The sequence below is a fragment of the Abramis brama genome (genome assembly GCF_963993115.1).
Source record: "Abramis brama genome assembly, chromosome: 20".
NCBI lineage: Eukaryota > Metazoa > Chordata > Actinopteri > Cypriniformes > Leuciscidae > Abramis > Abramis brama.
Window position 1 is genome coordinate 19,659,205 of NC_139982.1, and position 18,203 is coordinate 19,677,407.

Consider the following 18,203-nt stretch of genomic DNA (forward strand, 5'->3'; position numbering starts at 1 on the left):
ACCGTTACATTTTTTTCAGGATTCTTTAATGAATATGAAGTTCAAACGTTCCCCTGAATCAGACTAAAATTCTCTAATTATGTTGTACATTAAAATTAATGAATGATATCTTTAATACATTCATGTTGGTTCTGTTCTGTTTACCCTAAGGGGGTTATGGATGCGCAGGGAGAACCATAGGGGAGAGTGGGGCACAAAGTAACGCTTTTTGACTTTCTCAGTTTGTGTAAATCTACTTATGGTTCAGAGTATTTATTTTTTCCCACATTAATTTCCCACATATATAGTACAATTATGTGGTTTTGTTTTATTAATATAGTATATACTTTTTTCTTGATATACCCCGAAAGAATGGAAGTGAAATGTGACAACATGCCCCATAGGTGGGGTACATTGTAACATGTGAGGGGCACATTGTAACATGACCATATGACAGCTTAAAATGTTATCTGATCTAATAAAAAAATATACAAGACAAACTAAAATATTTTCTAAATAAAATACAATTATTAACTTTTTCATATAAAATAATGGCATTTTTTAATAATTAAATATAAACTCATATTTGAGTTTTGACTACAAACACACGAAAACACAGCTATACAACATAGTTCAAAACAAATAATTAGTAATTTCTGAACATTGACTCTCAGTATTTATTCACCTTTTTCTCATGTTTTCTCAATAGAATTAATAAAAGTATAGAATATAATAGCATATTTCTAATAGGGGCTCATTGTAACGCAGTGTGACAACATGCCCCACCTGCACAACTGGGATTTAAACCTGGCTAGTGTCTTCTGCTAGTTAGCGAAGCTTTAAAGAACTATCTCAATTGTTAAATAACATATTGGAGATTCAAATAATATCAGATTTGTCTAATTTTAAATAAACACAAAAATTAGAGATGAAAAATTAACTTAAGTAAGAAATGTACTTTTGCTATGGTTTAATAAATGTCAATGGATATCTTCCAAAAAAAAAAAAAATTATTTTGGCGCAATTTTTTCTCTATATAGTGTTGATATGGCAACTAGTAAATACACCAAGTTTCGTCATGCTAGCATGTGGTAACATGGAAGTATTTAAAACAAGTGTGTTACAACTAGCCCCGTGTTACGTTGTGCCCCGCGCTCCCCTACCGCCAATCCTAACTGTATGCTAATTGTCAATCGAATTTGACGATAGTGGTCCTGACAGAAATGTATTTACTGACAAATTTGATATTTAATGTGACTTTGCGGAATTAAAGTATTAATTTCTTTCAAAAAAAACTTTTGAACAGCAATGTAATTTTATCTCCAGTGGCATCCATTTAAAAAAACAAACAAACTTGATATTATACAGAAATGTGACAATATTTTTTAGTCAATATCTACAGTATTTACAATGTAATTCCTAGTAAATTGTTTTCTATATTCTTCTGACGGACCTATAAATAAATATACATTTTCTGTTTTGAAACATCGTACCAACCCCAAAGTGTATAACTTTTATATTTATAAATTATATTTATTTAAAGGAAGATAAGCATCCTTTACAATACATCGTATACAGTTCTTACCTAGTTTTCTCTCACTGCGTCACAAGACCTTTAACTCAAGTTTATGGAACACTTTGTTATCTGATCCTGACCTGGACTCTTAATAATTCAGTCTGATGCCATCCAGACCAAACACACACACACATACTCGTCATTCTTTTCCTGTTTGTATTGTATATAGCGGCCTCAAAGAATATTTGAACACTTAAGTCACAATTAAAAATGGTTAAATGTCACTGGATTAGATATAAAATACCAAACCAAGTGGCATCTGCAAACAAATTCTGCTCTATCTTTTCTCAGAAATAACTTTCAGAGCCATTTTTGTGGATGGAAATTTTCCAAGTAATTTTTGTCTTAATTTTGAACAACATATCTTGATTTGATGTTTTGTTCATCACATTTCTGCGTATCTTAAAGGTAGGGTATGGGATTTGCAAAACGGCCGGCAGATTTTGAAAATACACAACTCAAATGGTCCTACCTTCTTTCCTCCAACGCTGGCCCTGACTCCACCCATTCATGTGGAGGGAGGGGGATGGGGGGAGGGGGGGATGGTACGACCGTTTGATTGATGAACTTACTGTCCAGTGATTCTAGGTGGTCTTGGAAATGATTGGCTGGAGTTTTTCGAATCCTGCCCGTTCCACAGATGATTAAATTGCTTAATTTTCATTTCAGTGCTTCTAACTCAGTGGCTGTAAGTGGGTTAGGAATAGGATTTCAAGTGATTTTGAAAAAATGGACAAAAAAGAGAATCACATACCCCACCTTTAAGTGTGCAAATAAATTTTGGGCACACTGTAGGTCTATGTATTGGCAATATATTAGGCAAACTGTGGTTGGGACAGTCATGTTTCAAATAAATATCAGCCTAGCATCAGTAGTTCATATTGAGACAGCAACCCACCCTTTTAAACTCACCGTCAGGCATATCATCGGGCTTCTTGCGCTTCTCGTAGATGACGATGATCAGCACCAGGATGATGATCTCGGCGAGGACGCCCAGGAGGGGCCACAGGGGGGCCAGGTAGCTCCTGACCCGCAGGACTGATGTCATGGCGGCGGAGCTGATGGTGTTGGTCGCGTTGCACTCGTACTCTCCGGGGTCGGACGTGAGGTCGAGGTTAATGATGGACAGCTCGGTGTAGCCATCCCTGCTGCTGATGAAGAAGCGGCGAGAGGAGTTGTCGATTTCCTGAGTGATTGATGGAGTGGGAGGAAAAAACAGTGACAGATGAGGAGAGGTGAAAGACGGGGGAAGGAAAGCCACTGATTATTCGCTATTTCTGATTGAAAAAATACTTTTTCATCAAATGATAAATGCTTAAAGATAAAGTAACAGAAACTACATTTAAGGAGGTAGTTCATACAGGTAAGCCTACTGTATCATATTCAAATTTCTAAGGCCTCAAAATGATCAACATGATCAAAAAATATCATAATATAAAAAATATATTAAGAAAAATCATGTTTAAATGTATTAAATATGATACATCAGGCTTTTGTTTTATTTGTACAAATTTCTCAATCATTATATTGCATTCCCACAATACATATGACAGAGATTTGATCATAAAACTGATATTTATATGCATTTTATGTATCTCATTGATTTACATTATATCAGAATTTCATCTTGCTTATAGGCCATAAAAATAGCAGCATCTGCACCAAATTGCATTTTTTTTTTCAGTTTGGGCCTCTGAATAAGATTGACGTGTTTGTTCCTCCTCAAGTATGAGCTCCATATTCTCACTATATCATACTATGTGAGCCATAAAAGCCTGTTGCATCAAATATGATTCTTGACAAAATATTTTTCTTTTTAGATTTTGCTTAAAGATTCATCTTTTTTAAAATATATTTTTATGATTATTTTATAATATGTCAGACTTTCCAGAGTTAAAATGACATGAGGGTAATTTTTTTTTTTTAACTATCCTTTTAAATCTACCAAACAGCTGATCTTAGATTCACTCTTATGTAAAAATGACCATACCATATTTGATCCGCTATCGAGTTTACGCCAGGTCCACTGGGGATAAGGATAACCCACAGATTTGCAGTAGAGGACGGCTGTCTCACCCTCATTCTTATTCTCACTGCGCTTGTGCCCCGTGATGTCTGGTGCAGCTATGAGAGGAGAGCAGAAGGACAGTGAGTCCTTCAGTATCGCAACAGATTTCATTGCATAAACCTTAAGCATTGTGATCTTCAATCACTGTGTGGATGTTTATTCTTGTGCCATTTGCAATGTCATTTTGTGTGGTAAATATAGCATAAAGCAGGGCAGGGGTGTCCAATCCTGCTCCTGGAGGGTCACTGTCCTGCAGAGTTCAGCTCCAACCCCAATTAAACACCTGAACCAGCAAATCAAGGTCTTACTAGGCATACTAGAAACTTCCTGGCTGGAGTGTTGAGGCAAGTTTGAGCTAAACTCTTCAGGACAGTGGCCCTCCAGGAGCAGGATTGGACACCCCTGGCATAAAGCTAGTGGCGGATCAGGAAATGTCAAGAAATACACCCAGATTGCCCAAACAAATGGGAATCAACCAAGAACTTAAGTACACAGCAATCTGACATGCTGCCACACAAGCGGATCTGGATGTTAGGTTAGGGTTATGCGTTAGGGTTCGGGTTAGTAGAATAAGTTGACATGAGCAGGGATGCATGATATATCGGCCACCATATCGGTATCGGACGATATATGTTCATTTTTAAAGTTATCATTATTGGCCTGATAAGAACATTTGGCCAATATATTAAAGCCGATAATTAATGGATTTTTCCTTAAAGGGTTAGTTCACCCAAAAATTAAAATTCTGTCAGTAATTACTCACCCTCATGTTGTTCCAACCGCGTAAGACCTTCGTTCATCTTCGGAACACAAATTAAGATATTTTTGATGAAAACTGAGCCCTGTCTCACTCCTCCGTAGGCTGCTATGTGACCGAAACTTGCTGGCCTAGAAAAGTTATTAAAGAGATCGTTAATATAGTCCAAGTGACTCCAGTGGCTCAATCTTAAGTATATCAAGCGACGAGAATACTTTTTGTGCGCAAAAACAAACAAAAATAACAACTTTATTCCACTATTCATTTCCTTCTCTCTGGACCTCTAGTTGGTTCGCGTAGTGTTTTTGCGCAGCGCGTCTGTGTTACACGTCACCACGTAGGCTCACTATTGGCCGACGCCGGTCATGTGTGTGATGCGTGATGACGTACAACACAGACGCGCAGCGCAAAAACACTACGAGGCCCAGAGAGAAGGAAATGAAAAGTGGAATAAAGTCGTTATTTTTGTTTGTTTTTGCGCACAAAAAGTATTCTCGTCGCTTGATATACTTAAGATTGAGCCACTGGAGTCACTTGGACTATATTAACGATCTCTTTAATAACTTTTCTGGGCCAGCAAGTTTCGGTCACATAGCAGCCTATGGAGGAGTGAGACAACTCTCAGATAATCAAAAATATCTTAATTTGTGTTCCGAAGATGAACGAAGGTCTTACGCGGTTGGAACATCATGAGGGTGAGTAATTACTGACAGAATTTTCATTTTTGGGTGAACTAACCCTTTAAGCTGAGACACTTCAGATGCGCACTTTTCGCCATGATGGTTTTGAATTGCTTGAAATATGATTGAAATCCCTTCAAAAAAGAAAAATAAAGTTAATCCAACATGTGCAGTGCAATTCTGTCATATATAGGCTATACAATTATAAGAACATTATAATTGTGTGCTTGGGACATGGCTTTTAATGGTGAAACTTTGGGTTTAGATTTATCGGCCAATATATCGGTCATTTGCTTTCAATTATAAAGAATTATCGGTTATCGGTATCGACCAAAATTTTCATATCGGTGCATTCCTAGACATGAGGTTGCAAAGTTAAAGAGTCAGTAGAATGTCTGTTGAAGAGCATCACAATAAAGAGTTAGCAGATATTAAGCAGACAGTCTTCTAATACTCTACTGAGAGTAAAATGTACAGTAGTTGCAATGTTACTTATAGTTAGTAGGATTTCTAAACCATCGAAACAAAGTGTTATCATTTATTTTGCTGACAGAGTTTTACAATGCATTCAAGCTGACATTTATCCAGTGACTTTGGTGTTGCAAGCACCACGCTTTACCAGTCGAGCTACAGTGAACTTACCGACGCATTCATTCCCAATTTCAATTCTAAAAAATTGTTAAGTTAAGCGTGAAGTGCTGGCTCAAGATATCATTGATTTATTTAAAAAGCACAAAAGACAAATGAATAAGCCTATAGGGATGCACTGATATTATTCCAAGAAACTATGATGTTGTGACCAAATACCATTAACTGTCAGACAAAAATTCTATACTATATTGTTTAAATAAATAAAAAATAATACACACACAAAAATCAATCATTTTAAATGTTACAAATAACATTATAATGTACAGTTGCAGAATGAAAAATGAATATTCATTAACCTTATAAATATGAACTTTAAATGGCGAGAAATCTAAATCTAAGCAAATCAACTGAGCATGAACAATTAAATATCCAAAATTGACCCATATCTATTCAATATTATCAGACAAAATTAATGATTACTGATATGGTACCGATATACTGTGCATTCCTAAAAAACTTAATTTAAATTGAATTAATAATATAATAGAATTTTGAGATGTTTAAAATTGAGATAATACTGTATATACTACAATTTAAAAGATTGCTTGTCATTAAGAATTTTTTTGAAAGAAATGAACACTGTTACATAATAAATTACATTTTAAAATATATTTAAATAGAAAACAGTTATTTCAACTGTAATAATATTTCACAATATTATTTTTGATTAAATAAATGCAGCCTTGGTGAGCATAAAAGAATGTCAAATACTGACCGCAAACTTTTGAACGATTTGCTCTTGTCACTGACATTAAATCTAATGTGATAATATCTCAAGGACATGTAAAAATATATACACTGAATATATGGGGCCATAATAAGATGATTCACAATCTCAAAGGATTAATCACTGAAACCAACAGAGTATTGAAGCATTAGCATCAAAAGAAAAATATATCATATGCCAAGTAGCCCCACAAATACGCATGTAAATCATCTCCACATTTTGTGATTCAAAAGTCAAATGACGAATCATGACAGGAGATTTTTTAAAGGTTAATTCAGTCTAAATGACACCAAATACCTCAGTTAAGAGACACACAGAGAGAGAAAGAGTGGCAGATTTACATCCCCACCCCCTCAACATGCAGGCCACCATCTGGTGCCTTTGAGCTGACCGCAGGATAACCAGAGAGAGGTGACCAGGCCACGCTTAAACCGCATGGCACTTTACCAGCTGCTGATCTCTAACACACAAACCAAACAGCCTGCTAGCTTTAAAGGCCATTATTAAACACATGATCACAAGGAGATCTGGGCTGGCTGGCATTTTGCTTTACACCCATTGCTGATTTGAGGCCTTAGAAATAACCCAGTAATAACAAAACAAAAATGCTCTATATATTATGATGGGGCCAAACATGAAATATATGTATAAAATCTGAATATATAAACCCTGAATCTAATTTAAAATTCAGGATTTATAAATATAAGACTCAGACATATAACTATAGGATTATATGTATATTCAGATTTGTATCTATAAACCCTGCTGAGAAATTTGAATTCCATGTTTGTCCAGGCTGGTTTATTCTAGTATAGTGCTGGTCTAGCTGGTGGATCAGCAAGTCATGCTGTTCCTAAATATAAATTCAGATTTTATATAATTATTTCCTCTTTGGCCCTTTATAATATACACAGATGAGCTAAAACATTATGACCTACTGCCTAATATGCTGTTGGTCCTCCACGTGCTGCCAAAACAGCTCCGACCCGCTGAAGAATGGACTCTACAAGACCCCTGAAGGTGTCCTGTGGTCTCTGATGTCAGCAGCAGATCCTTAAAGTCCTGTAGGTTGCGATGTGGAGCCGCCGCGGATCAAACTTGTTGGTTCAGCACATCCCACAGATCCTCAGTTGGATTCAGATCTGGGGAAATTGGAGGCTTGTCCTTCCACCGGCTTGTCGTCCTCCCACAGTGCATCCTGGTACCATCCCTTCCCCAGGTAAACGGTGCACACGTACACGGCCGTCCAAGTGAAACGAGACTCATCTGACCAGGCGTTCTTCTTCCTCTGCTTCAAGGTCCAGTTCTGACATTCGCGTGCCCATTGTAGCCGCTTTCGACGGTGGACAGGGGTCATCATAGGCACTCTGATTGATCTGTGTCTACGCAGCAGAGTGTGATGCACTGTGTGTTGTGACACATTCAGCCCATAATCATTATTAACATTTACACAGTAGATCTTCTGTTGGCTCGGACCAGACGGGATAGCCTCCGTTTCCCTCGTCCATTGATTAGCCTTTGGCGTCCAACACCCTGTTGCCGGTCTGTGGTTCATCCCTCCTCGGGCACTGTTGGTAAATTCTCAGCACTGCTGACCGGGAGAAACCCACAAGCCTTGCCGTTTCAGAGATACTCTGACCCAGTCGACTTGCCATAACAATTTGGCCCTTGTCAAAGTCGCTCGGATCTTTATTCCTGTTCATTTCTCCTGCATCCAACATGTTGATTATGATAACTGATTGTTTGTTACCATCTAATCTACCCAGACCTTAATATGTGGCCTTGTTAGGAGATGATCAACAATACACTTCACCTGTGACTTCTCATAATAATAAAACTAAAACCATTTTTAAAAAATGAAATAAAATAAGTAGCCTAATTAACAGTAATAAAATTAAATATAAAACACTTATTTTATTTCAGCTAGTTGCCAAGGCAAAATTTAATTTAATTTTAATTTAGTTTAACTTGATGTACTAAAATAACAAAAAATTCATAAAAACTATCTAGACATATTAAAAGACAGAACCGATTAAAATGCACAACAAAATTACTGATACTTTCACTCAAATTAGAATAAAAACTGATTGAAAATATTAATAAAAACTATAATATTATCTCAGTGATTACTAAAATAAAACTGCTGTATACTACTAAAATGCTTCTATTTGGTATTTTTCATTAAAAATTATATTAGCATAACATTTTAAGTAAAAAAATTGACATTATAATTGTATTTTTATTATTATTATTAAAAAATACTACTACTACCAAATATGCAGTTGTTGTTTTTATTATTATCCAAATATTACAAATGAATTACTTATTTTTATTACTATAATTGTTATTAATACTATTCAGATATTGCTAATTATATAATCAAATAATACTAATTATTAAGATTGCAAACAATGTATTCACATTCACCTGCCTAGTGAACAAAAACCTGGATGTCTTTCCCACTCAACTAACCAAGCTCACAATCATGCTGTCATGGCCTTTGTTAGTGTGACTCAGCATGTGTTGTGTGGAGGAGATGGAAAGACAGGTTTAAAATGTTGACAAACCATCTGAAAATCAAACTCGCTGTGATACTAGAAAGAAACCACGGACCATTCAATTTCTGTGTGTATTTTGTGGGCATCTTACCTTTTACCTCAATGGTGGCATTAGCTTGGGGGGCCGAATCAAATGTGTACACGCACATATATTCGCCCGCATCATCTGCCCTTGGTTTATTAATTCTGTGTAAAAGATAAAACACTTTTCACTTATAAAAGGTACTGTTTTAGTACCATTCAAATATAATGGTGTTCAGTACTTTGGAGTAATAAATAAGCAATCAGAATATATAACACACCCACATGTAGAGAAAACACAAATGCAGATTAACTGTTAGCTGTACTAGTGTGCCTATATGGTTAGTAGATTAGATTAGGAGTCAGGCAGAGAGATTAGCAACACGTGTTGGTAGAGAGAAAGGCCTTGCTCAGGATTTAGACCATTGCAGAGCAGTGCAGCATCAACAGACAGTGAGCCCAGGCTTGACAGTCACTGAGATAATGCATTTACAAAACAAAGGCCAACTCGAGTAATGCAAATGACTACGTTTTTAACACCTAGAAGCCTATATTGCTATATTTTGATCTGATAGTGGCATAGAATGATATTAAAGTCAATGTTTCTGCACTAAATGTACTGCATTGATTAAATAATCTATTATTAAATAATGTAGATTTTTCAGTTTATCTAGTATTAAATTAAATAATATTTTTTAAATAAAAAAGAAGGTTTCAAAATCACCTCTATTTTAAAATTCTGAAATCTTCAGAGGCACATATAAATAACTTGTCTGTTGAGTTACAAATTGTCAATACAAAATATACATTTATAAGTATATTTATAGTATTACTAGCAGGGCTGCAACTAACAAATTTTGATAGTTAATCAATCTGTTGATTCATTAATGTATGCTATACATTGTGTAAAATATCACGTGCTTGATGTGGCAAAATGGTCACGTGAAAAAATATGTTTAATTACAATATACAATAATATTGCATTAATAAAAGTAAAATTAAAAGTATTATTATATTATTTAATAATATTATTTTTATATACATAATTAAAAATGTAGCACCATTTAATTTAACTCAAACTCAAAAAGTATTTTATTAGGCATTGAAAAAGTTAGCATCCATATAAAAAAAAACTTGGTAAAAATTATAATCCCACACTTTTGATTAAAATATGCCAATATGCACACAGTGTGTGTGTGTGTGTGTATATTGATGTGTATATATATATATATATATATATATACTTAACAAATATATAATTACATTATTTATAATATATAAAACCTGTATATATATATATATATACTATATATATATATACATATTATAGTTTTTGTTAATATTTTGAATAAGATTTTATATATATATACACACACATAAAATATATAATTACATTATTTATAATATGTAAAACCTGTTTATATATATAAATATACACAAAATCTTATTCAAAATCTTAACAAAAACTATAATAGTATATTAATGACATAAATTGAATGAATTATTATTTTATAAATTTCATATCATAATGTTTCAGACTCAATGCTCACAAATGTCCAGTAACAGCACCTACCTGTACTCTGTGTTCTTGGCATCGCTCCTTGTTTCTTCGATTTCCTCCCCATTTTTCATCCAGAAGCTCTCGAGTGGGGTTTTTTGGGAAACTGTAAGGTTGCACTGAAGCGTGATTGGTGGGATGTGGTAACCCCCGGGTATAATCATGTGATCCGATGAATCGATTGATGGTTCTGAAAATACAGATGCGTCGGTCAAGGCCAGAGAAATACTACATCACATTGATTGAAGGTGACGGGGATCTATATATATGTGTGTGTGTGTGTGTGTGTCTGGAAGAGTGGGAGAGGAAAATAAATATGCGGGATGATGCTGTAAATACAGTATAGCGACCAGCAAAGGAATCACTGAGCTTTTCCAAGCAGCTCTTTTTTATGCTACTTTGTGTCAATGGATTAATACAGTCTCACATGTGAATCATATGATATTCAAAGCTCACTATTAAAATTATGAATTTCATACAATAAAAAATATCTCGTATAATAAGCAGTTATGGACATTATGATACGATCATACAAAATCATTTTCCTTTATTTCATACACTATCCAGTGGGGTCCAAAAGTCTGAGACCACAGTTGTGTCACATACGTTTACACAACAATGTATTAAAAACGGAAAAGTTTTTCCTTTGCATTTTTCGTGTACAGACGACAACATTGTCAAAATGATCCCGTTCACACGGATCTGTGAAAACTACTAAAAACGCTGTATTATTCATGCCAGGCCAGTAGGTGGCGATGTCACTATGTAAAGAAACACTGCGCGCCTATAGACTGAACATGTAAAACACACGTGCATGATGTCACCATTTTCACAAATTCTAGTTTTTGTAGTTTACACAGAGATGATAACAGTATCGTTTTCAAAAACTTGCACTTTGAAGCCCGTTTTCAAAAGTTTGTGTTTTCTGGCTCCAAAACCACTGTTGTCGTGTAAATTAACTTTTTTTCTCACAATTGCGTGGTATAAACTGGCAATTGCAAGTTATAAAGCCAGAATTGCAAGATGTAAACTCACAATTAAGAAAAAAAAGTCCGAATTGTGAGATAAAATGTCGGAATTACCTTTTCATTTTTTTTATTCCATGGCGGAAACAATCTTCCATAATTTATGATTAAGAAAATACATTCAAATAATAAGGAAAGAAATACCAGTTTGCAATTTAAGCAACATAACAAGCTGTTTTGTACAGCTAAAAATAACTGGAAGTGAATGACACCAGAAGCCAGACACATTCAATATATATATACAATAAGGTGGATAAAGAAGTATAGTGGTCTCAGACTTTTGGACTCCACTGTATATCATATATGATCAGGGCTGCCAACTTTTGAGTTTAGCTTGGAGTGAGATTTTTTTTTTTTGACGAGGGGGGTGGGGGGGGGGGGGGGGGGGGGGGGTATGTAAAAACAAATATTGCATCACAATAAGTGTAATTGTGATTGTCAAAACATTTGGTAACTAAATAGAATTTTATGAAGTTTAGTGACAACATGTTACAATGTTTACATTGTACAATGACTGGTATAGGATACAGTTTTTTTTATTGCTTGACAAAAATTTCAAGATTTCAATTCCATTCTTTGATTCCGATTTTGATTCAATATTGACTATTTTGAATACATGTTTATTTTAAATTTTATTTAAAAAAATAATCTCACCTAATGCTGTAAACATAGAGGGCCCAATCTGCTGGTATTATTAAAGGTTAAAAATAATATTAAATTAAATATAATGCAGTTTTTGTTATAATAACAATTATTTAATGACATAAGTAAAAATATAATAAATATGTAATATAGTGCTCAGCAAAATCTCCTCTCTAGCTATTTTTTCTATTTAATTAACATGCTATGGTCATTAAATGGCTTTCCTGAGGTAAATGTAACGTTATGTGACATAATTGTTCTCCTGCTGTTATATTGACCTCTTTCCGTCGTTGAAAAACACTAATTGGTCGATATTATGTATACTTTCGGTAAGTTGTACTGCGTCTTTAAATAAAAAAGTAACAGGTGATCGGTTCACGTGCACTTGAACTGAGGCGCTCAGCGATCTGTCACGTCACATTTACAAGCGCCAAACGTATTTTTGTCTGAATTTCGTAATAAAATTGACGGAATCTAAGAGCTGAGAATTAGTTTAGTATTAAAAGTACCTCTTTGCTCCACAATTTTTCTGTGCGTGAGAAAATGGATGTGTGGCGTGAGAGCGTGTGAAAAGTGTCAATTGCGTGAGTCTCACGCTCAATGCGTGAGAGTTGGCAGCCCTGTATGATCCAGGCCTATAGTATGATCAGTATTGGCATTGGTCACTGAAAAAACACATATCGGTTAAATACTACTGTACCTTACCAGATTCCATGGATTCCTTGGAAAAGAAACTGATTGTCATAATCAACACAAAGAAAGCAACCTTGAAATATCTCAATAAGGAGGACAAGGAAGGACATTTGACAACAAAAATAGGTCACTCACTGCCTGTATGTAGCAGCTGCAAGCTACTAGTGATCTAATAGGATGGTGCTCGTTTTGTGGTCCGGATGAGTAAGGAGGAGGAAAAGGGAATACAGCAAATATTAACCATGGCACTATGCTAAATGTAGGTAAAATCAAGGGGGCGGGTGGTTTATTTCGGCCACACCACTAGCGGGGACAGTTAACTCACTCTGCAACACCGTAACTGTTGCCTGGGCTCGAATCCAGGTAGTGGACGGATTCTGGCGCAAATCGTTACGCCGCGGGTCGTTACTGGCTCTGCACTCATAAATCCCAGAATCCTCGATGGTGACGCGAGTGACAGCTAACACGCTTACACCATTGACGCCGTATGCGGTGTTGATGGACACGCGTTGCCTGCGCGCGCCATCCCACAACTGGAAGAAGTTGTCGGCCCTGTTCACCTCGGCGTACCACCACTGGATCTCAGGTGTGGGCTTCCCCACAACATCACAGTACAGCTCAAAGGCGTCGCCCGTCAGCTTAGTCTCAGAGAGGGGGGACTTTACAAACCCCGCTGAGGGGCGGCACAGAGACGGGAAGACAGGAAAAACGTAACAAATAAAGAGATGGGATTGGGGAGGTAGAGGACAGTGAAAGGGCAGTGGGTGGAAAAAAGAAAACATAAAAGATTAAACTCAAATTACAAACCAAAAGTGCAATGAGAAATTAATCATTTAACAACTGATCCATGAGAACGTGCAAAAAAAAGTCACCATGTGCAAAGTGAAAGATCCTGCACTGAACAGAAGTGTCATTTACTCGTGTATCTTTAGAGGAAATTAAACTGGGTCAGGGGCCTGATCTATATTTGATCTTTTTTCCATGTCGAAGTACTGATTTTAAAGGAGTAATTCACCCAAAAATAAAAATGATCCCATAATTTACTCATCCTCAAGCCATCCTAGGTGTATATGACTTTTTTTCTCTCCAGCCAATCAGAGTTATATTAAATAATATCCGCTCTTCCCAGCTTTGCAATGCCACTGAATAGTGTCTGAGAATTTGAAGCACTAAAAAGCACAAAAACCACATAAGTGAAGCCAGTGATTATAGTTCATAAAGTTATAAATATGGATATTTTTCTTCCAATAACCCATCGCTTCACTTCAGAAGGCCTTAATTTACCTCTTGAAATGGATGGATGCGCTTTTTGGAGCTTCAAAAACTATATACTAGATACTATTCAATGGCATTACAAAGCTTGGAAGAGCTAAAATATTTTTCAATATAACACCGATTGTGTTTGGCTGAAAGAAGAAATATACACATAGGATGGTTTGAGGGTGAGTAAATTATAGGATAATTTTCATTTTTGGGTGAACTATTCCTTTAATTTCTGGTCGATGCTGAAAAGCCAATAAGTAATTTTCATTGTATGGCTGACAACTAAATAAATGGCATAAATAATTCTATATTATTTTGTCTAAAAAAATAAATATATACACACAGTATAGCGTTCAAAAGTTTGGGGTCAGTAAGACTTTTAATCTTTTTGAAAGAAGTCTCTTATGCTCACCAAGGCTGCATTAATTTGATCAAAAATACAGTAAAACAGTAATATTGTGAAATACTATTACAATTTAAAATATCAGTTTTCTATTTTAAAATGGAATTTATTCCTGTGATGCAAAGCTGAATTTTCAGCATCATTACTCCAGTCTTCAGTGTCACATGATCCTTCAGAAATCATTCTAATATGATGATTTGCTGCTCAAGAAACATTTCTTATTATTAATGTTGAAATCAGTTGTGCTGCTTGATATTTTTGTGGAAATCATGATCCATTGTTTTCAGGATTCTTTGATGAATGGAAAATTCAAAAGAACAGCATTTATTTAATGCAGATAAAGCGGAGTTTCTTCCACAGAAAGACACTAAGTGCACAGCTGTGAACGGTGCCATTGGCAATCTCACTATTCATGTGTGGGTGTGTGCTGATGGACAGGCGGTTTCCACAGAAGCGTAGATGAGCAGGTAGGCCTTTTAGCCCACCATCCCCTCATTAACTGCTGTCTAAATTGATTGCATTCAAAGATATGAATCCTCGCAAAGTGTTAACAGTCATATAGTGTAGTAAGTGTTTGTTGTGTGCAACTTAGGAGCAAAACTGAAAGAGATCAATGCTTTCTGCTTTTCATTGTAAACGGCAACAAAATGTTTGTGCTAGGAGGAACATATCAATAGAACATATCAATTATGTATGCAGAGAGGCTTTTTCATTGTTGCATTGTATCATGTTAATCTGAACATTAATTTTACACACAGCAATCTACTGCTGGTTCTGTTGATAGTGATTGTGATATAAAACAATAATATACTAATGAGAAATAAAGCAGGACCAGATATGATTTTTACATCTAAACCAAGTCCTTTAAAAGAATGAAAACTATGTTACAGACTTTTTCAATGTAAGTGCATCTAAGCTTGAGGAGCAAATGGACTTGTAGTTACTGTATATGTGGACAGGCTTGTATGCTTGTATTGCATACAAATAACTAGTGCACTAAAATTAGAAGCAAAAACCTTGTTAGCCTGAAGGCAGCAAGCGCTGTTGTGCTTTTATGCCTGTAATGCAAAAACATCTATGCCAAAATGATCCATTTGATCAAATGTGTCTGTGTGTGTGTGCTCACATTTGTACCGAGAGATAAAAAGCGTGTGAGTGAGATGAAAGGAAAAGTGTCAGGTTTGATCTTCATATGAGCTTATGGCTCCTCACAAACAGGCAATGGGCTACAACCAAAAATGGGCCCCAGATCTGTTCTGAGAAGCTCGCCGACAGCAACAATGCTAATTGCAAATTCTAAATCGCAACTATATAATCACGATAAATATAGGCTTATCTACCTCTAAAAATTAAGAAAACATTCTTAGTTGTTGACATTTAGCCTAAAGGATTTTGACACACATTTATTTGTTATATGTTAGAATCTAGTCGAATTTGGCAGAGGTCAACTAGAAAAGTTGTGCGACAACATGAAAGAAACACGCAAGACGAAAGAAAATATGATCCAGACTAAAAACTAAAAAGGTTCGCTTGAATATTGTTGGCCCTATACGCTGTAAAAAAAAAAAAAAATTGTTGGTTTAACTTTAAAAAGTAAGTAACATGGTTGCCTTAGAATTTTGAGTTCGTTGAAATTAAAAATTTGAGTTAATTCAATGAAGGAGATCACTCGGAATATTATGTTATCTGAACTACATAAATTATCTAAGTTGATTTGACAAAAGAAAAAATGTTGTGATGATAAATCATGACAGTATGTTTTATAAAATGCGATGAGTTCCAAATGAATATCCAACTTACGCAAAACCAGTTGAGAATCGGTTCACCTTGATTCAGATAACCTATGACATCAACTCAGCTTAATTAACACATTTTTCCTACAGGATGTCTGTTATAGGTATTAATTCATAACATTTATATGTTAAAGGTGTATGCATTATTTAAACGGCAATAGGCTAATGCATGGCCAGGAGATGAAAGGAGATCGGACGGGCTCATGTTTTACCGCTCATTATCTGAGCGCGTCCATGACGTCACAATGCACCGCGGTGCTCCTCCATTAAGACTTTAACGGGTCCGCGCGCACGGGGAGGACGGGCATTAAGCCATGCATACCGCTACTGCATCGGCTCTATAAATAGAAACATGCAGCAGAATGGACTGCTGCTATTTACGGCGCTGCAGAGGACCGGTGCTTAAAGAGGGGGTAGGCTACCTGCCTCTACCGTTATATTTGACGAGCGAGTTAGCGTGCAAAAGGATCGGTTTGCGTTGAAAGAACAAACGGGAACATGAGAAGAATTCCTGAGTCATTAGATTGGCCGCATGCAAATCAAGCACAAGTGCGAAACACAGTCCTGCATTCTGATCGGTCCGCGTTTGGGTTTGTGACAAGCAGCCGATGACCCATCTAAGCACATCCGAATCTGGAAAGGGAATCTTTTCTAAGAGAGTCATAATCACAGTCACAAATAGACGCTCCCAGTGGGACAAGTCACCAAATATTAAAATGTAACCTTTTTGTTAGCATGAAGTAGAATGGCGAGCCGCTTTTAAGCATGTGAGACATAAACTGCTATTTTAATGCGGAATGCAGTGCGCTTTGCCATTTAAACGCACAAGGACGCATTTTTCTTAAATATTTAATACACACAAATGTCACCTTTCTCAACCTGAGCGGCTATTTAGTTTTGAGTATTCCCAAATCCCAAATGCATTGGTGAGACTCGAGTTTATCCCGTGCGCTCGAGGCAAATTGCACCTGCACGTGCCGCAACCGTTTCCCTATCAAGAAAGCCTTCATAATCGGCGATGAAACGGTTCTTTAAACGGAACACAAGAAAGTCCTTACCGTTCTCAGCGGAGCCCGAATGCAGCATCAAGACCCCGAATAATATCACCAACGGATTCCCCGCGTAAGACATTTTGTGGGTCGCCTGGCTACCTGGGATATGTGTGGAGGGATGCAGAGGAGAGGGAGAAGAGGGCTGTCGAGGAGGATGTGAGTGAGTGAGTGAGTGAGTGGAGAGGGAGCTGCTACAATGACGAGGCGACCCTGGATGGAGCTCGAATCGGGTCACGTAAAAAGCCCGTCGCCTAGCAATAGCGAGCGCGGTAAGTAGATGCCGCTGCTACACTTACATCCGGTTTAAAATGAGGCTCGTGAAGACGATAGCGCTGTCCTCTTAACCGATTTAAGCCCACCGGCAACTATAGTTGCCGCAGTGTATAGCCTAGTTGTCATTTTCCTTTTGTAAATATTTTTCTAGATGTTATCCATGTTTTATGACTCAATGACATTTAAGCAAACAACCAAATAAAGGATAAAAAAAAAAAAAAAAGGTAGGCTATTCACTTCCTTCCTGTCATATGAGCAGAGGTGGGTAGAGTATCCAAAACCTGTACTCAAGTAAAAGTACAAGTAGCCTACTTATCGAAATATTTACTCAAAGTAAAAGTAATAATTTTAATAGTTACTTGAGTACATAGGCGCCGATACCGTGGGTGCTCCGGGGCTCGAGCACCTATGGCGAGTGGATAATGCCACGGATAACTTACCGAAGTCGACAGTCGTGTACTTTTACGTGACCGAAGGGGTACGC

The 18,203-nt window shown here is 36.4% G+C and overlaps 1 protein-coding gene across 2 annotated transcripts in view; it reads right to left on the reverse strand.

The window, feature by feature from the left end:
* Positions 1-17,813, reverse strand: part of nptna (neuroplastin a) — a 24,063-nt gene extending 6,250 nt beyond the window's left edge. Inside the window, exons 1-6 of one of the 2 annotated variants that reach the window (XM_084094557.1) lie at positions 17,453-17,771; positions 13,261-13,608; positions 10,591-10,765; positions 9,088-9,182; positions 3,546-3,679; positions 2,468-2,741 (exon numbers count right to left, since the gene is read on the reverse strand). In XM_084094557.1, the coding sequence (XP_083950683.1) occupies positions 2,468-2,741; positions 3,546-3,679; positions 9,088-9,182; positions 10,591-10,765; positions 13,261-13,608; positions 17,453-17,525 (1,099 nt within the window). In that variant the 5' untranslated portion in view covers positions 17,526-17,771. Of the gene's footprint in view, positions 1-2,467; positions 2,742-3,545; positions 3,680-9,087; positions 9,183-10,590; positions 10,766-13,260; positions 13,609-17,452 lie in introns of both variants that reach the window. The other variant, XM_084094558.1, reaches the window with a different exon arrangement.
* Between the last annotated feature and the right edge of the window lie 390 nt (positions 17,814-18,203).